The 20853-nt window shown below is 43.9% G+C and overlaps 1 protein-coding gene across 3 annotated transcripts in view; it reads right to left on the bottom strand.

Annotated features, from left to right (window-relative positions):
• The window catches only part of LOC106594761 (carbohydrate sulfotransferase 15), a 421531-nt gene that overhangs the window by 35940 nt on the left and 364738 nt on the right, over nt 1-20853 (bottom strand). For all 3 annotated transcript variants that reach the window (XM_045701178.2, XM_045701179.2, XM_045701177.2), the window contains exons 3-5: nt 14710-15049; nt 4386-4532; nt 1-135 (exon numbers count right to left, since the gene is read on the bottom strand). The exon at nt 1-135 is cut by the window's left edge and continues 28 nt beyond it. In XM_045701178.2, coding sequence (XP_045557134.1) covers nt 1-135; nt 4386-4532; nt 14710-15049 — 622 coding nt within the window. The remainder of the gene's footprint in view (nt 136-4385; nt 4533-14709; nt 15050-20853) is intronic.

The following is a 20853-nucleotide window of genomic DNA, read 5'->3' as shown; positions in this document are numbered from 1 at the left end:
TGAACCTTGCGTCAGGCTGAAGGGTGTGGATAAAGTCCTGGATGAGGAAGGGTGGCTCCGCCTCCGCCTCAGTCGAGTTGTCATAGAAATACGCCCAGGCATTGTTGTCCCACATGGTGGACGCACTGGCCTCTCCTGGAACACACACACATACACACACACACACACACACACACACACCATTTACTTATTTGCATGAACAAGACAAAGGAAGTAACATGAATACAGTGTAAACAGTTGTAGAGAGGAGAGTGCTTCTATAAAAACCTCCTCCATTAGGATATTTGATCATTAATCACAGAAAAGCATTAACGCCCCTCTTTATTTTATTTAACTCGGCAAGTCGGTTAAGAACAAATTCTTATTTACAATGATGGCCTACCGGGGAACAGTGGGTTAGCATCTTTGTTCAGGGGCAGAACGACAGATTTTTTACCTTGTCAGCTCAGGGGATTCAATCTTTCGGTTAACAGTCCAACGCTCTAACCACTAGGCTACCTGCCCCCCCCCCCCCCCCCCCTCTAACCACTAGGGTACCTGCCCCCCCCCTCCCCCCCTCTCTAACCACTAGGCTACCTGCCCCCCACCCCCCCCCCCCCCCCACCCCCCCTCTCTAACCACTAGGCTACCTGCCCCCCCTCTAACCACTAGGCTACCTGCCTCCCTCTTCACTTTATATTCGTGTTCTCCTCCTTCAATGTGCTGTCATTTAATACTGTAGCGTTCTCCTCCTCCTTCAATGTGCTGTCATTTAATACTGTAGCGTTCTCCTCCTCCTTCAATGTGCTGTCATTTAATACTGTAGCGTTCTCCTCCTCCAATGTGCTGTCATTTAATACTGTAGTGTCCTCCTCCTTCAATGTGCTGTCATTTAATACTGTAGCGTTCTCCTCCTCCTTCAATGTGCTGTCATTTAATACTGTAGTGTCCTCCTCCTCCTTCAATGTGCTGTCATTTAATAATGTAGTGTTATCCTCCTTCAATGTGCTGTCATTTAATACTGTAGCGTTCTCCTCCTCCTTCAATGTGCTGTCATTTAATACTGTAGCGTTCTCCTCCTCCTTCAATGTGCTGTCATTTAATACTGTAGCGTTCTCCTCCTCCAATGTGCTGTCATTTAATACTGTAGTGTCCTCCTCCTTCAATGTGCTGTCATTTAATACTGTAGCGTTCTCCTCCTCCTTCAATGTGCTGTCATTTAATACTGTAGTGTCCTCCTCCTCCTTCAATGTGCTGTCATTTAATAATGTAGTGTTATCCTCCTTCAATGTGCTGTCATTTAATACTGTAGCGTTCTCCTCCTCCTTCAATGTGCTGTCATTTAATACTGTAGTGTCCTCCTCCTCCTTCAATGTGCTGTCATTTAATACTGTAGTGTCCTCCTCCTCCTTCAATGTGCTGTCATTTAATACTGTAGCGTTCTCCTCCTTCAATGTGCTGTCATTTAATACTGTAGTGTTCTCCTCCTTCAATGTGCTGTCATTTAATAATGTAGTGTTATCCTCCTTCAATGTACTGTCATTTAATACTGTGGCGTTCTCCTCCTCCAATGTGCTGTCATTTAATACTGTAGCGTTCTCCTCCTTCAATGTGCTGTCATTTAATACTGTAGCGTTCTCCTCCTCCTTCAATGTGCTGTCATTTAATACTGTAGCATTCTCCTCCTCCTTCAATGTGCTGTCATTTAATACTGTATTGTTCTCATCCTTCAATGTGCTGTCATTTAATACTGTAGCGTTCTCCTCCTCCTTCAATGTGCAGTCATTTAATGCTGTATTGTTATCCTCCTTCAATGTGCTGTCATTTAATACTGTAGCGTTCTCCTCCTCCTTTAATGTGCTGTCATTTAATACTGTATTGTTCTCCTCCTTCAATGTGCTGTCATTTAATACTGTAGCGTCCTCCTTCTTCAATGTGCTGTCATTTAATACTGTAGCGTTCTCCTCCTTCAATGTGCTGTCATTTAATACTGTAGCGTTCCCCTCCTTCAATGTGCTGTCATTTAATACTGTAGCGTTCTCCTCACTCCTTCAATGTGCTGTCATTTAATACTGTGGCATTCTCCTCCTCCTTCAATGTGCTGTCATTTAATACTGTAGCATTCTCCTCCTTCAATGTGCTGTCATTTAATACTGTGATGTCTGACATAATAGCGTGTGGTATTTAGATGAACTGAAAGCAGTCAGAATGTACAAGCACATGAGAAGAATAGCAACAATGGGAAACAATCCAAACAAGGTTATTAAAAAGAAGATTTAAATACAAATCTAGTGTTCTGAGCCTCCCGAGTGGTGCAGGTACTGCATCGAAGTGCTTGAGGTGTCACTACAGACCCGGGTTCGGTCCCAGGCTGTGTCACAGCGGTCTAAGGTACTGCATCGAAGTGCTTGAGGCGTCACTACAGACCCGGGTTCGGTCCCAGGCTGTGTCACAGCGGTCTCAAGTATGGCATCGAAGTGCTTGAGGCGTCACTACAGACCCGGGTTCGGTCCCAGGCTGTGTCACAGTGGTCTAAGGTACTGCATCGAAGTGCTTGAGGCGTCACTACAGACCCGGGTTCGGTCCCAGGCTGTGTCACAGCGGTCTCAAGTATGGCATCGAAGTCCTTGAGGCGTCACTACAGACCCGGGTTCGGTCCCAGGCTGTGTCACAGCGGTCTCAAGTATGGCATCGAAGTGCTTGAGGCGTCACTACAGACCCGGGTTCGGTCCCAGGCTGTGTCACAGTGGTCTAAGGTACTGCATCGAAGTGCTTGAGGCGTCACTACAGACCTGGGTTCAGTTCCAGGCTGTGTCATAGCGGTCTAAGGTACTGCATCGAAGTGCTTGAGGCGTCACTACAGACCCGGGTTCGGTCCCAGGCTGTGTCACAGAGGTCTCAGGTACTGCATCGAAGTGCTTGAGGCATCACTACAGACCCGGGTTCGGTCCCAGGCTGTGTCACAACCGGCTGTGATCGGGAATCCCATAGGGTGGCACACAATTGACCCAGTGCCGTCCGGGTTAGGGGAAGGTTTGACCGGGGGCTTTACTTGGCTCATTGCTCTCTAGCGACGCCTTGTGGCTGGCCGGGCGCCTGCAGGCTGTCTTCAGTTGGACTGTGTTTCCACTGACACATTGGTACGTCTGGCTTCTGGGTTAAGCAGGTGTTAAGAAGCGCTGTTTGGCGGGTCATGTTTCGTAGGATGCATGACTAGACTTTCGCCTCTCCCGAGTCCGTTGGGGAGTTGCAACGATGAGACAAGATCTTAACTGGATCGCAATTGGATATCACAAAGTATTGTCACTTGGGAAACCTGACAAAATGGCTGCATCATTAGGAAAGAGAAAACCTAAAAATGTGTCTTCTGCATTTAACCCAACCCCTATGAATCAGAGAGGTGTGTGTGTGGGGGGTGCCTTAATCAACATCCACAGGGGGTTCCTATGATGGTGTTGATATTAAAGGTGTTTTACCTATGATGGTGTTGATATTAAAGGTGTTTTACCTATGATGATGTTGTGTTGGTTTTAAAGGTGTTTTACCTATGATGGTGTTGTTATTAAAGGTGTTTTACCTATGATGATGTTGTGTTGGTTTTAAAGGTGTTTTACCTATGATGGTGTTGATATTAAAGGTGTTTTACCTATGATGGTGTTGATATTAAAGGTGTTTTACCTATGATGATGTTGTGTTGGTATTAAAGGTGTTTTACCTATTGTTGTGTTGGTATTAAAGGTGTTTTACCTATGATGGTGTTGTGTTGATATTAAAGGTGTTTTACCTATTGTTGTGTTGTGTTGATATTAAAGGTGTTTTACCTATTGTTGTGTTGGTATTAAAGGTGTTTTACCTATTGTTGTGTTGGTATTAAAGGTGTTTTACCTATGATGATGTTGTGTTGATATTAAAGGTGTTTTACCTATGATGGTGTTGTGTTGATATTAAAGGTGTTTTACCTATTGTTGTGTTGATATTAAAGGTGTTTTTACCTATGATGGTGTTGTGTTGATATTAAAGATGTTTTACCTATTGTTGTGTTGGTATTAAAGGTGTTTTACCTATGATGATGTTGTGTTGATATTAAAGGTGTTTTACCTATTGTTGTGTTGTGTTGATATTAAAGGTGTTTTACCTATTGTTGTGTTGGTATTAAAGGTGTTTTACCTATTGTTGTGTTGGTATTAAAGGTGTTTTACCTATGATGGTGTTGTGTTGATATTAAAGGTGTTTTACCTATTGTTGTGTTGTGTTGATATTAAAGGTGTTTTACCTATTGTTGTGTTGATATTAAAGGTGTTTTACCTATTGTTGTGTTGATATTAAAGGTGTTTTACCTATTGTTGTGTTGGTATTAAAGGTATTTTACCTATTGTTGTGTTGTGTTGATATTAAAGGTGTTTTACCTATGATGATGTTGTGTTGCTCTGGGGCTCCGGAGTGGGCGTTTCCCATCAGGTTGTCTTGAATCTGATAGGCTGCCAGGTCAAACAGATCCAAATAGTCTTCTACTGGGTAACGGTCATGGAATCCCTCACTCAGACGGATTATACCTGGAGGGAGGGAGGGAGGGAGGGAGGGAGGGAGGGAGGGAGGGAGGGAGGGAGGGAGAGAGAGAGAGAGAGAGAGAGGGAGGGGAGAGGGAGGGAGGGAGGGATGGAGAGAGGGAGGAGAGGGGGAGGGAGGGAGGGAGGGAGGGGAGGAGAGGGGGAGGGAGGGAGGAGGGGAGAGGGAGGGAGGGAGGGAGGGAGGGAGGGAGGGAGGGAGGGAGGGAGGGAGGGAGGGAGGGAGGGAGGGAGGAGAGAGGAGAGAGGGAGGGAGGTAGGGAGGAGAGGGGAGAGGGAGGAGGGAGGGAGGGAGGGAGGGAGGGAGGGAGGGAGGGAGGGAGGGAGAAAGGAGGGAGGGAGGGAGGGAGGGAGAAAGGAGGGAGGGAGGGAGAAAGGAGAAAGGAGAAAGGAGAAAGGAGAAAGGAGAAAGGAGAAAGGAGAGAGAGGGAGGAGATAGGGAGGGGAGAGGGAGGGAGGGAGAAGAGAGAGGAGAGAGGGAGAGGGAGGGAACGGAGAGAGAACAAAAGAGAGAACGATAGACAAAGAATGATAGAGAGAGAGAAACAGAGAGAGAAACAGAAAAAAAGAGAGGGAGAACGCAACGTTAGGAGAAGTCATTCATAGATACTAAAAGCGCTCAGCGGGTCTACAGTTTCAGTCCAAGTCAAAGCACTACCTGACAGGTTGAGCTTCACGTAAACCCACAGGATCAGCTTGATCTATACAGCTACATCAGTCCGTTTCTAGTCAGAGTGAAACAGAAATACCAGACTATAGTCTGAGACCAGGACCAGGTCCATCAGTCTGTTTCTAGTCAGAGTGAAACAGAAATACCAGACTATAGCCTGAGACCAGGACCAGGTCCATCAGTCTGTTTCTAGTCAGAGTGAAACAGAAATACCAGACTATAGCCTGAGACCAGGACCAGGACCAGGTCCATCAGTCTGTTTCTAGTCAGAGTGAAACAGAAATACCAGACTATAGCCTGAGACCAGGACCAGGTACATCAGTCTGTTTCTAGTCAGAGTGAAACAGAAATACCAGACTATAGCCTGAGACCAGGACCAGGTCCATCAGTCTGTTTCTAGTCAGAGTGAAACAGAAATACCAGACTATAGCCTGAGACCAGGACCAGGTACATCAGTCTGTTTCTAGTCAGAGTGAAACAGAAATACCAGACTATAGCCTGAGACCAGGACCAGGTACATCAGTCTGTTTCTAGTCAGAGTGAAACAGAAATACCAGACTATAGCCTGAGACCAGGACCAGGACCATCAGTCTGTTTCTAGTCAGAGTGAAACAGAAATACCAGACTATAGCCTGAGACCAGGACCAGGTCCATCAGTCTGTTTCTAGTCAGAGTGAAACAGAAATACCAGACTATAGCCTGAGACCAGGACCAGGTCCATCAGTCTGTTTCTAGTCAGAGTGAAACAGAAATACCAGACTATAGCCTGAGACCAGGACCAGGTCCATCAGTCTGTTTCTAGTCAGAGTGAAACAGAAATACCAGACTATAGCCTGAGACCAGGACCAGGTCCATCAGTCTGTTTCTAGTCAGAGTGAAACAGAAATACCAGACTATAGCCTGAGACCAGGACCAGGTCCATCAGTCTGTTTCTAGTCAGAGTGAAACAGAAATACCAGACTATAGCCTGAGACCAGGACCAGGACCAGGTCCATCAGTCTGTTTCTAGTCAGAGTGAAACAGAAATACCAGACTATAGCCTGAGACCAGGACCAGGACCAGGTCCATCAGTCTGTTTCTAGTCAGAGTGAAACAGAAATACCAGACTATAGCCTGAGACCAGGACCAGGACCAGGTCCATCAGTCTGTTTCTAGTCAGAGTGAAACAGAAATACCAGACTATAGCCTGAGACCAGACCAGGACCAGGTCCATCAGTCTGTTTCTAGTCAGAGTGAAACAGAAATACCAGACTATAGCCTGAGACCAGGACCAGGTCCATCAGTCTGTTTCTAGTCAGAGTGAAACAGAAATACCAGACTATAGCCTGAGACCAGGACCAGGTCCATCAGTCTGTTTCTAGTCAGAGTGAAACAGAAATACCAGACTATAGCCTGAGACCAGGACCAGGTACATCAGTCTGTTTCTAGTCAGAGTGAAACAGAAATACCAGACTATAGCCTGAGACCAGGACCAGGACCAGGTCCATCAGTCTGTTTCTAGTCAGAGTGAAACAGAAATACCAGACTATAGCCTGAGACCAGGACCAGGTACATCAGTCTGTTTCTAGTCAGAGTGAAACAGAAATACCAGACTATAGCCTGAGACCAGGACCAGGTCCATCAGTCTGTTTCTAGTCAGAGTGAAACAGAAATACCAGACTATAGCCTGAGACCAGGACCAGGACCAGGTCCATCAGTCTGTTTCTAGTCAGAGTGAAACAGAAATACCAGACTATAGCCTGAGACCAGGACCAGGACCAGTCCATCAGTCTGTTTCTAGTCAGAGTGAAACAGAAATACCAGACTATAGCCTGAGACCAGGACCAGGTCCATCAGTCTGTTTCTAGTCAGAGTGAAACAGAAATACCAGACTATAGCCTGAGACCAGGACCAGGTACATCAGTCTGTTTCTAGTCAGAGTGAAACAGAAATACCAGACTATAGCCTGAGACCAGGACCAGGTCCATCAGTCTGTTTCTAGTCAGAGTGAAACAGAAATACCAGACTATAGCCTGAGACCAGGACCAGGACCAGGTCCATCAGTCTGTTTCTAGTCAGAGTGAAACAGAAATACCAGACTATAGCCTGAGACCAGGACCAGGTCCATCAGTCTGTTTCTAGTCAGAGTGAAACAGAAATACCAGACTATAGCCTGAGACCAGGACCAGGACCAGGTCCATCAGTCTGTTTCTAGTCAGAGTGAAACAGAAATACCAGACTATAGCCTGAGACCAGGACCAGACCAGGTCCATCAGTCTGTTTCTAGTCAGAGTGAAACAGAAATACCAGACTATAGCCTGAGACCAGGACCAGGTCCATCAGTCTGTTTCTAGTCAGAGTGAAACAGAAATACCAGACTATAGCCTGAGACCAGGACCAGGTACATCAGTCTGTTTCTAGTCAGAGTGAAACAGAAATACCAGACTATAGCCTGAGACCAGGACCAGGTACATCAGTCTGTTTCTAGTCAGAGTGAAAACGAAATACCAGACTATTGCCTGAGAGCCCCAGGACCAGGTGACATACTGTTTCACTGTTATCAGCAGACTGATGTGATTATACACTTAGGCCTCCGTTCCAAATGGAATCCTTTTCCCTAGGTAGTGCACTACTTTTGACAAGCGCCTATTGGGAATAGGGTTCCATTTGAGGGATATACATACAGTATAACACTACAGTTATATTTCCCCCAGGATTAGAGGATGAGCTCAGAATTAGAGGCTTTCATACAGTATAACACTACAGTTATATTTCCCCCAGGATTAGAGATGAGCTCAGAATTAGAGGCTTTCATACAGTATAACACTACAGTTATATTTCCCCCAGGATTAGAGGATGAGCTCAGAATTAGAGGCTTTCATACAGTATAACACTACAGTTATATTTCCCCCAGGATTAGAGAATGAGCTCAGAATTAGAGGCTTTCATACAGTATAACACTACAGTTATATTTCCCCCAGGATTAGAGGATGAGCTCAGAATTAGAGGCTTTCATACAGTATAACACTACAGTTATATTTCCCCAGGATTAGAGGCTGAGCTCAGAATTAGAGACTTTGTGGTTCGACAGTATAAACCACTACCCTATTACACAATAAACACCTTGAATTGCAAATCCTCACAACAATGTAGGATGTATCATCTTCAGTGTCCCTGGCTAACAACGATGGTTTCCTGATGCTCGGTTGCAGTACACAGTCTCGTTAGCAGGTTGACGTAATTGTCATGAGTCTTGACCTGGAGGCAAAACTGAGCTATATCCATTAGATGGGCCAGATGCTAACACTATAATGGCATTATCATAGAGAGGAGAGAGGGAGAGAAGAGAGAGAGAAGGAAGGAGGGAGGGAGGGAGGGAGGGAGGGAGGGAGGGAGGGAGGGAGGGAGGGAGGGAGGGAGGGAGGGGAGGGAGGGAGGGAGGGAGGGAAAACAGAGAGAAGGAGAGGGAGAGAGAGAGAGGGAGAGAGAGAGAGAGAGAGAGAGAGAGGTGGAGAGAGAGAGAGAGAGAGAGAGAGAGAGAGGATGAGTATAACTAAAGGCCACAATATCTCAGAGTCCTGAACCAGACCACACAACACAGATGCAGAAACACACACAGGTTTGGAGCGTGAAAGGAACACCAGTTAAATACTCAACTACAACAAAAGGTTGGGTACAAATACAGTGAGGGAAAAAAGTATTTGATCCCCTGCTGATTTTGTACGTTTGCCCACTGACAAAGAAATGATCAGTCTATCATTTTAATGGTAGGTTTATTTGAACAGTGAGAGGCAGAATATCAACAACAAAAAATCCAGAAAAACGCATGTCAAAAATGTTATAAAATGATTTGCATTTTAATGACGGAAATAAGTATTTGACCCCTCTGCAAAACATGACTTAGTACTTGGTGGCAAAACCCTTGTTGGCAATCACAGAGGTCAGACGTTTCTTGTAGTTGGCCACCAGGTTGGCACACATCTCAGGAGGGATTTTGTCCCACTCCTCTTTGCAGATCTTCTCCAAGTCATTAAGGTTTCGAGGCTGACGTTTGGCAACTCGAACCTTCAGCTCCCTCCACAGATTTTCTATGGGATTAAGGTCTGGAGACTGGTTAGGCCACTCCAGGACCTTAATGTGCTTCTTCTTGAGCCACTCCTTTGTTGCCTTGGCCATGTGTTTTGGGTCATTGTCATGCTGGAATATACATCCACGACCCATTTTCAATGCCCTGGCTGAGGGAAGGAGGTTCTCACCCAAGATTTGACGGTACATGGCCCCGTCCATCGTCCCTTTGATGCGGTGAAGTTGTCCTGTCCCCTTAGCAGAAAAACACCCCCAAAGCATAATGTTTCCACCTCCATGTTTGACGGTGGGGATGGTATTCTTGGGGTCATAGGCAGCATTCCTCCTCCTCCAAACACGGCGAGTTGAGTTGATGTCAAAGAGCTCCATTTTGGTCTCATCTGACCACAACACTTTCACCAGTTGTCCTCTGAATCATTCAGATGTTCATTGGCAGACTTCAGAAGGGCATGTATATGTATTCTTGAGCAGGGGGACCTTGCAGGCATTGCAGGATTTCAGTCCTTCACGGCGTAGTGTGTTACCAATTGTTTTCTTGGTGACTATGGTCCCAGCTGCCTTGAGATCATTGACAAGATCATCCCGTGTAGTTCTGGGCTGATTCCTCACCGTTCTCATGATCATTGCAACTCCACGAGGTGAGATCTTGCATGGAGCCCCAGGCCGAGGGAGATTGACAGTTCTTTTGTGTTTCTTCCATTTGCGAATAATCGCACCAACTGTTGTCACCTTCTCACCAAGCTGCTTGGCGATGGTCTTGAGAGTACGAGGAGCAGGAACAGGATACACTGGGCCATGAACCTTCACCGGCGGTCTGATGCTTGCAACTTGCATCACTGGTCCTGGCTTGATGCTGGCTCTAGCATGACACCTGTGAGGAGCTTTCACCAAGCGCACCGGGCTGTAGCTGCACACTGGCGATACCGTGCGTATCTCTGCATAACATGGTGCTTGCTTGCTCCGTCGCTCCCCATAGTAAGCACAGGTGCTCCTTCGTGCCCTTTCCGCCAGTACCTCTCTCCGGAATCTCGCGCCAAGCTCCTCGCTTGATTCCTTGACTGGCTCCTCTTTGCGCCACGGCTCTCCCCTGTACGCCCGGGAAGTTAGGTCATGGCTCCCCCCTGACTCAGCCCAACTCCCCGTATGCCCCCCCCAAATATTTTTTTTGGGTGGCTGCCTCCTCACCTCCTGAAATGGAGGATATAATGCCTCATACCGCCGTCGTTCCCTCTTAGCTTCCTCCAGCTCCTCCTTCGGGCGCTGGTACTCCCCAACCTGGTGCCATGGTCCTTTACCATCCAGGATCTCCTCCCATGTCCAGGACTCCAAATAGCTCTCTTGCTGCTCCTTCCTCCACTGCTTGGTCCTTCTTTGGTGGGTGGTTCTGTAACACTCGTCGTTGAAGGGGGACCAAAACACAGCGGGTAAAGTGCTCATCCTCTTATTTATTAAAGAAAACACTTAATCAATACAAAACAAACCACGAAAACAGTCCAGTAAGGTGCATAGACTATACTAGAAACAACCACCCACAAAACCCAGTGAAAACAAACACAACTAAATATGGCCTCCAATTAGAGACAACAACAACCAGCTGCCTCTAATTGGAGGTCATTGACAAAACTCACATAGAACTAGAAAAGTTAGATAAACATAGAAATAAGAAAACTAGAACCTAAACCCACAATACCCAACCACACAAAACAAACACCCCCTGCCACACCCTGACCAACTAAAATGACAAATAACCCCTTTTACTGGCCAGGACGTGACAACAATCTTGTCCCTGACATCCTTGGTGAGCTCTTTGGTCTTGGCCATGGTGGAGAGTTTGGAATCTGATTGATTGATTGCTTCTGTGGACAGGTGTCTTTTATACAGGTAACAAGCTGAGATTAGGAGCACTCCCTTTAAGAGTGTGCTCCTAATCTCAGCTCATTACCTGTATAAAAGACACCTGGGAGCCAGAAATCTTTTTGATTGAGAGGGGGTCAAATACTTATTTCCCTCATTAAAATGCAAATCAATTTATAAAAATTTTTACATGTGTTTTTCTGGATTTTTGTTGTTGTTATTCTGTCTCTCACTGTTCAAATAAACCTACCATTAAAATTATAGACTGATCATTTCTTTGTCAGTGGGCAAACGTACAAAATCAGCAGGGGATCAAATACTTTTTTCCCCCACTGTAGAACAAAAGCCAACAGCCGCAAATCTAATTTCCTGTTTGGAAGAGGTTTTCTAGTTCAGTTTCTTATCATTCAGGTCAACTGGGATTTCTTCATGACTTCCTGTTCTGTTTTCACACAGCTACAACTTCCCAGATAGTTCCATCTGTGGCGGCTGCTAGGCTTTTACCATTACAGAGGCACATGGAGAGAACAACGCATGACGGAGTAATACAAAGAGTGATGAACTCAACACATTCCCCAACGCCCCCCAGATCTGTCAAACAGGACGACAGGCTATCAAAGAAACGGTGTTTATAACAGGACAACAGGCTATCAAAGAAACTGTGTTTATAATAGGAAAACAGGCTATCAAGGCCCTGTGTTTATAACAGGACGACAGGATATCAAGGCCCTGTGTTTATAACAGGATAACAGGCTATCAAGACCCTGTGTTTATAACAGGACGACAGGCTATCAAGGCCCTGTGTTTATAACTTCCACCTCTACACACACACGCACGCACGCACGCACGCACGCACGCACGCACGCACGCACGCACACACACACACACACACACACACACACACACACACACACACACACACACACACAGTTGGGTTTGTACTGTAGCATTTGACAGGATATCTAATGCTGCAATTTCATCACAACAGGAAACAACAGGAAACCGTGGGTTCATTTATACTCTGCACGTCCACCCCCCCAGCAGATACTCTTATCCAGGGCAACACACACCTCCACGGCACACTGCAACAGGGCTTCAAAGACTAATGGACTGCTCTGTCAGTTTTTAGTGGCTTTGGCCACATCCCCAAAGTAAGGTCAGTGATGGTGCCAGGGTCGGCTCTAGCCTTTTGGGGGCCCTAAGCAAAATTTGATTTGGGGGGGCCCCCCACCTCACAGCAAAACATTTTAATGGCCCCCCCCCCTTGATGGTGGAAAGAAACATTTACGTTTTAAAGCAAATTTCCTGCAATTCTACACATTTTGCCATGGGGCAGAGAAATGTTTGCAGTTTTAAAGCAAATTTCCTGCAATTCTACAAAAAAAATATATTACTTATGCCATGTTAATATGACTGAGGTCTACTGTATCGGGAAAGAAAACTGTGAAACATTATCATCTAAAATGGTCTGAATGCAGTTTTCTTGAGAAACACCATACCTTGAAAATACCCAGTGAAATACCCAGTGAAATACCCTGTCAAATACCCTGTCAAATACCCTGTCAAATACCCTGTAAAATACCTAGTAAAATACCTAGTAAAATACCCTGTAAAATACCTAGTAAAATACCTAGTAAAATACCCTGTAAAATACCCTGTCAAATACCATGTCAAATACCCAGTAAAATACCCTGTCAAATACCCTGTAAAATACCCTGTAAAATACCCAGTAAAATACCCTGCAAAATACCCAGTAAAATACCGTGTCAAATACCCAGTAAAATACCGTGTCAAATACCCTGTCAAATACCGTGTCAAATACCCTGTCAAATACCGTGTCAAATACTCAGTAAAATACCCTGTTGTCACGCCCTGACCCTTGTAAGATGTCATTTTCTATAGTAGAGTAGGTCAGGGCGTGACAGGGGGTGTTTTTGGGTGGTTTTCTATGTTATCTATTTCTATGTGGTTATTCTAGGTTTCTATTTCTATGTTGGGGTTTTTGGGATGATCTCCAATTAGAGGCAGCCGGTCCTCGTTGTCTCTAATTGGATATCATATTTAAGTAGGTTTTTTTTCCCCCACTTGTGTATGTGGGTTGTTATCTTTTGAGTAGTGTTTATTTCTCTCTGCGTCACGGTTTGTTGTGTTTGTTATTCAAGTTATTTGTGTAACGCAACGTTTCACAGAATAAATAAATACGTGGAACTACAACCATGCTGCACTTTGGTCCGATCCTTTAGACAACCGTGACCCCTGTAAAATACCCTGTCAAATACCCTGTAAAATACCCTGTAAAATACTCTGGAATATACCCTGGAAAATACTCTGTAAAATACCCTGTCAAATACCCTGTCAAATACCCTGTAAAATACTCTGTAAAATACCCTGTCAAATACCCTGTAAAATACCCTGTAAAATACTCTGTAAAATACCCTGTCAAATACCCTGTAAAATACCCTCTAAAATACCCTGTAAAATACCCTGTAAAATACTCTGTAAAATACCCTGTAAAATACCCTGTCAAATACCCTGTCAAATACCGTGTCAAATACCCTGTCAAATACTCTGTCAAATACCCAGTAAAATACCCTGTAAAATACTCTGTAAAATACTCTGTAAAATACCCTGTCAAATACCCTGTAAAATACCCTGTCAAATACCCTGTAAAATACTCTGTCAAATACCCTGTCAAATACCCTGTAAAATACCCTGTAAAATACCCTGTCAAATACCCTGTAAAATACCCTGTCAAATACCCTGTCAAATACCCTGTCAAATACCGTGTCAAATACCCTGTCAAATACCCTGTCAAACACGCTGTCAAACACCGTGTCAAATTCCCTGTCAAACACCCTGTCAAATACCCTGTAAAATACCTAGTAAAATACCCTGTAAAACACCCAGTCAAATACCCTTTCAAATACCCAGTAAAATACCCAGTAAAATACCCTGTAAAATACCCAGTAAAATACCCTGTAAAATACCCATTAAAATACCCAGTAAAATACCCAGTCAAATACCCTGTCAAATACCCTGTCAAATACCCAGTAAAATACCCTGTAAAATACCCAGTAAAATACCCTGTCAAATACCCAGTAAAATACCCAGTAAAATACCCATTACAAGCTGAAAGTAAAGAAAAAAGGAAAGAGGTTTCCTGATTAACATTCAGGTAGAAAATAATTCCCACAGGCCAGTTCACGCTGTGTATCTTCATAACTCTTCATTCATTGATCTAGTACTGTAATACTTATTCAGGTTATCCAGCCCATGAACTACACACACACACACACACACACACACACACACACACACACACACACACACCACACACACACACACACACACACACACACACACACACACACACACACACACACACACACCCATCCACACACCAAAGCTGTAAACTACTGTGTGTGTGTGTGTGTGTGTGTGTGTGTGTGTGTGTGTGTGTGTGTGTGTGTGTGTGTGTGTGTGTGTGTGTGTGTGTGTGTGTGTGTGTGTGTGTGTGTGTGTGTGCGTGCGTGCGTACGTGTGTGCGTGCGTCTCCTGTCTCTCCAGTAAACTCACCAAACCTTTTCCTGGTCCACCAGTGAGGCTCTTTGAAAGTGGTGAACCTAACCTCCGGGTGCAGCTGCAACCTATCATACAGGTCTGTGGTGCCACACTTAGGCTGGCCTATGATGTAGAAGTAAGGTAGGCAACGCATGCGGTAGTATTTCCCCCCGCGGCGGTACAAGTGTTCTCGGAAAGCCTTCCTCAGGTACTCAAACACGGTTCTGAAGCGGTGGGAGTACCGGGCGTAAAGGTTTGTCCTGTAAGGGTCCCTGGTGATATTCCCAGTGTGTTCCTCGTACCAACATGGGTTCTTGACGTTGGGAAGAAACTTGTGGGGGATAACGGAAAACATCTGTAGAGGAAAGACAAGAGAAACAGACTGTTAAACCATGGAGCTGAATCACACAGAGAGACAGAGAAACAGACTGTTAAACCATGGAGCTGAATCACAGAGAGAGACAGAGAGACAGACTGTTAAACCATGGAGCTGAATCACACAGAGAGACAGAGAAACAGACTGTTAAACCATGGAGCTGAATCACAGAGAGAGACAGAGAAACAGACTGTTAAAACATGGAGCTGAATCACAGAGAGAGACAGAGAAACAGAGAAACAGAGAGAGAGAGACAGAGAGACAGAGAGAGAGAGAGACAGAGAGACAGAGAGACAGAGAGAGAGAGAGAGAGAGACAGAAAGAGACAGAGAGAGAGAGAGACAGAGACAGAGAGACAGAGAGACAGATAGAGAGAGAGAGACAGACAGACAGAGAGAGACAGAGAGACAGAGAGAGAGACAGAGAGAGACAGAGAAAGAGACAGAGAGACAGAGAGAGAGACAGAGAGAGACAGAGAAAGAGACAGAGAGACAGAGAGACAGAGAGAGAGAGAGAGAGAGACAGAGAGTCAGAGAGACAGAGAGAGAGAGAGAGAGAGAGAGAGAGAGAGACAGAGAGAGACAGAGAGACAGAGAGAGAGACAGAGAGACAGAGAGAGAGAGAGAGAGAGAGAGAGACAGAGAGAGCGAGAAAGAGAGAGACACAGAGGCACAGAGACACAGAGAGACAGACAGAGAGAGAGAGAGAGACAGAGAGAGAGAGAGACAGAGAGAGAGAGAGACAGCGAGAGAGAGAGACAGAGAGAGAGAGGGAGAGAGAGAGACAGGAGAGAGAGAGAGAGAGAGAGAGAGAGAGAGAGAGAGAGAGAGAGACAGAGAGACAGAGAGAGAGAGAGAGACAGAGACAGAGAGAGAGAGAGACAGAGAGAGAGCGAGAAAGAGACAGAGACACAGAGGCACAGAGACACAGAATGAGAGTCACAGAGACACAGAATGAGAGACACAGAGACACAGAGACGATGAGAGAGAGAGAGAGAGAGAAAGAGAGAGAGACAGAGAGAAAGGGAGAGACAGAGAGTCAGAGAGAGAGACAGAGAGAGAGAGAAAGAGAATGAGACACAGAGATACAGAGAGAGACAGAGAGAGACAGAGAGAGACAGAGAGACAGAGAGAGAGAGAGACAGAGAGAGAGAGAGAGAGAGAGAGAGAGACAGAGAGAGAGAGAGAGAGAGAGAGAGAGAGAGAGAGAGAGAGAGAGAGAATGAGAGACACAGAGACACAGAGAGAGAGAGACAGAGACAGAGAGAGAGACAGAGAGAGAGAGAGAGAGAGAGAGAGAGAGAGAGAGAGAGAGAGAGAGGGAGAGAGAGAGAATGTGGAAGGGTGAGAAGGAGAGCGATAAAGAGAGCAGGACAAAGAGAGAGAGAGACTTTGACTTTTTAACTTCACCACCCCCTTAAAACAAAACACCCAAAAATCTCCTATACTGCAGTACTGCATACATGTACCATGCTCACCTTTCCCTCTACACCACGATACAAAACAACACACATCACAATAACCAAAACCTCACCACTTCTACAACCGTATATCCAAAACATCTCCCCCAGCTATACAGACAACCCCCCAACACACCATATCTCCTGAAACATCTCCCCCAGCTATACAGATAACCCCCCAACACACCATATCTCCTGAAACATCTTCCCCAGCTATACAGACAGCCCCCCAACACACCATATCTCCTGAAATATCTCCCCCAGCTATACAGACAGCCCCCCAACACACCATATCTCCTGAAACATCTCCCCCAGCTATACAGACAGCCCCCCCAACACACCATATCTCCTGAAACATCTCCCCCAGCTATACAGACAGCCCCCCCAACACACCATATCTCCTGAAACATCTCCCCCAGCTATACAGACAGCCCCCCAACTACATAAAGAGAGATGAAACTACATAAAGAGAGACAACACTACATAAAGAGAGACAACACAACACTACATAAAGAGAGACAACACTACACTACATAAAGAGAGACAACACAACACTACATAAAGAGAGAAAACACAACACTACATAAAGAGAGACACCACAACACTACATAAAGAGAGACAACACTACATAAAGAGAGACAACACAACACTACATAAAGAGAGACAACACTACATAAAGAGAGACAACACTACATAAAGAGAGACAACACTACATAAAGAGAGACAACACAACACTACATAAAGAGAGACACCACAACACTACATAAAGCGAGACAACACTACATAAAGTGAGACAACACAACACTACATAAAGAGAGACAAAACTACATAAAGAGAGACAACACTACATAAAGAGAGACAACACTACATAAAGAGAGACAACACTACATACAGAGAGACAACACTACACTACATAAAGAGAGACAACACAACACTACATAAAGAGAGAAAACACAACACTACATAAAGAGAGACACCACAACACTACATAAAGAGAGACAACACAACACTACATAAAGAGAGACAACACTACATAAAGAGAGACAACACTACACTACATAAAGAGAGACAACACAACACTACATAAAGAGAGAAAACACAACACTACATAAAGAGAGACACCACAACACTACATAAAGAGAGACAACACTACATAAAGAGAGACAACACAACACTACATAAAGTGAGACAACACTACATAAAGAGAGACAACACTACATAAAGAGAGACAACACTACATAAAGAGAGACAACACTACACTACATAAAGAGAGACAACACAACACTACATAAAGAGAGACACCACAACACTACATAAAGCGAGACAACACTACATAAAGTGAGACAACACAACACTACATAAAGAGAGACGAAACTACATAAAGAGAGACAACACTACATAAAGAGAGACAACACTACATAAAGAGAGACTACACTACATACAGAGAGACAACACTACACTACATAAAGAGAGACAACACAACACTACATAAAGAAAGACAACACTACATAAAGAGAGACAACACAACACTACATAAAGAGAGACAACACTACATAAAGAGAGACAACACTACATAAAGAGAGACAACTCTACATAAAGAGAGACACCACAACACTACATAAAGAGAGACAACACAACACTACATAAAGAGAGACAACACTACATAAAGAGAGACAACACAACACTACATAAAGAGAGATGAAACTACATAAAGAGAGACAACACTACATAAAGAGAGACAACACTACATAAAGAGAGACAACACTACACTACATAAAGAGAGACAACACAACACTACATAAAGAGAGAAAACACAACACTACATAAAGAGAGACAACACAACACTACATAAAGAGAGACAACACTACATAAAGAGAGACACCACAACACTACATAAAGAGAGACAACACTACATAAAGAGAGACAACACAACACTACATAAAGAGAGACAACACTACATAAAGAGAGACAACACTACATAAAGAGAGACAACACTACATAAAGAGAGACAACACTACATAAAGAGAGACAACTCTACATAAAGAGAGACACCACAACACTACATAAAGAGAGACAACACAACACTACATAAAGAGAGACAACACTACATAAAGAGAGACAACACAACACTACATAAAGAGAGACGAAACTACATAAAGAGAGACAACACTACATAAAGAGAGACAACACTACATAAAGAGAGACAACACAACACTACATAAAGAGAGACAACACTACACTACATAAAGAGAGACAACACAACACTACATAAAGAGAGAAAACACAACACTACATAAAGAGAGACAACACAACACTACATAAAGAGAGACAACACTACATAAAGAGAGACACCACAACACTACATAAAGAGAGACAACACTACATAAAGAGAGACAACACAACACTACATAAAGAGAGACAACACTACATAAAGAGAGACAACACTACATAAAGAGAGACAACACTACATAAAGAGAGACAACACTACACTACATAAAGAGAGACAACACAACACTACATAAAGAGAGACAACACTACATAAAGAGAGACACCACAACACTACATAAAGAGAGACAACACAACACTACATAAAGAGAGACCTAAGACAACAACGTAGCAAGGCAGCAACACATGACAACACACCATGTTAGCAACACAACATGGTAGCAGCACAAAACATGGTACAAACATTATTGGGCCCAGACAACAGCACAAAGGGCAAAAAGGTAGAGACAACAATACATCACTCAAAGCAGCCACAGCTGTCAGTTAGAATGTCCATGATTGAGTCTTGGAATGAAGAGATTGAGATAAAACTGTCCAGTTTGAGTGTTTTTTGCAGGTCATTCCAGTCGCTAGCTGCAGCGAACTGAAAAGAGCAGCGACCCAGGGATGTGTGTCCTTTGGGGACCTTTAACAGAATGTAACATTAACAATATGTACCTTTAACAGAACGTGACTGGCAGAACGGGTGTTGTGTGTGGAGGATGAGGGCTGCAGTAGATATCTCAGATAGGGGGGAGTGAGGCCTTAAGACGGTTTTATAAATGAGCATCAACCAGTGGGTCTTGCGACGGGTATACAGAGATTACCAGTTTACAGAGGAGTATAGAGTGTAGTGATGTGTCCTATAAGGAGCATTGGTGGTAAATCTGATGGCCGAATGGTAAAGAACATCTAGCCGCTCGAGAAAACCCTTACCTGCCGATCTATAAATTACGTCCCCGTAATCTAGCATGGGTAGGATGGTCATCTGAATCAGGGTTAGTTAATCACAGCACTTTTAGTATATAGTCCCCCCCATTTTAGAGGACCAAAAGTATTGGGACAAATTCACTTATATGTGTATTAAAGTAGTAAAACGTTGAGTGTTTTCATCCCACATTCCTATAATATAATCCCATATTCCTATAATATAATCCCATTTTCCTATAATATAATCCCATATTCCTATAATATAATCCCATATTCCTATAATATAATCCCATATTCCTATAATATAATCCCATATTCCTATAATATAATCCCATATTCCTATAATATAATTCCATATTCCTATAATATAATCCCATATTCCTATAATATAATCCCATATTCCTATAATATTATCCCATATTCCTATAATATAATCCCATACTCCTATAATATAATCCCATATTCCTAACACGTAATGATTACATCAAGCTAGAGTCTCTACAAACTTGTTGGCTGCATTGGCTGTTTGTTTTGGTTGTGTTTCAGATTATTTTGTGCCCAATAGAAATGAAATGGTAAATAATTTATTGTGTCATTGTGTCACACTTCTATACTGATGTGGATTCTACCATGATTACTGATATTCCTGAATGAATCGTGAATAATAATGATGATGAGAAAGTTACAGACGCTCCACTATCATACCCCTAAAACATGCTAATCTCTCACCATTACAATAACAGGGGAGGTTAGCATTTTATATCATACCCCCTAAAACATGCTAACCTCTCACCATTACAATAACAGAGGAGGTTAGCATTTTATATCATACCTCCAAGACATGCTAACCTCTCACCATTACAATAACAGGGGAGGTTAGCATTTTATATCATACCCCCAAGACATGCTAACCTCTCACCATTACAATAACAGGGGAGGTTAGCATTTTATATCATACCCCCTAAAACATGCTAACCTCTCACCATTACAATAACAGAGGAGGTTAGCATTTTATATCATACCTCCAAGACATGCTAACCTCTCACCATTACAATAACAGGGGAGGTTAGCATTTTATATCATACCCCCAAGACATGCTAACCTCTCACCATTACAATAACAGGGGAGG

The sequence above is a fragment of the Salmo salar genome, chromosome 18 (assembly GCF_965601325.2).
Source record: "Salmo salar chromosome 18, fSalSal1, whole genome shotgun sequence".
NCBI lineage: Eukaryota > Metazoa > Chordata > Actinopteri > Salmoniformes > Salmonidae > Salmo > Salmo salar.
The sequence above is the reverse complement of the archived record's forward strand: the minus strand, read 5'-3'. Positions and strand labels throughout refer to the sequence as shown.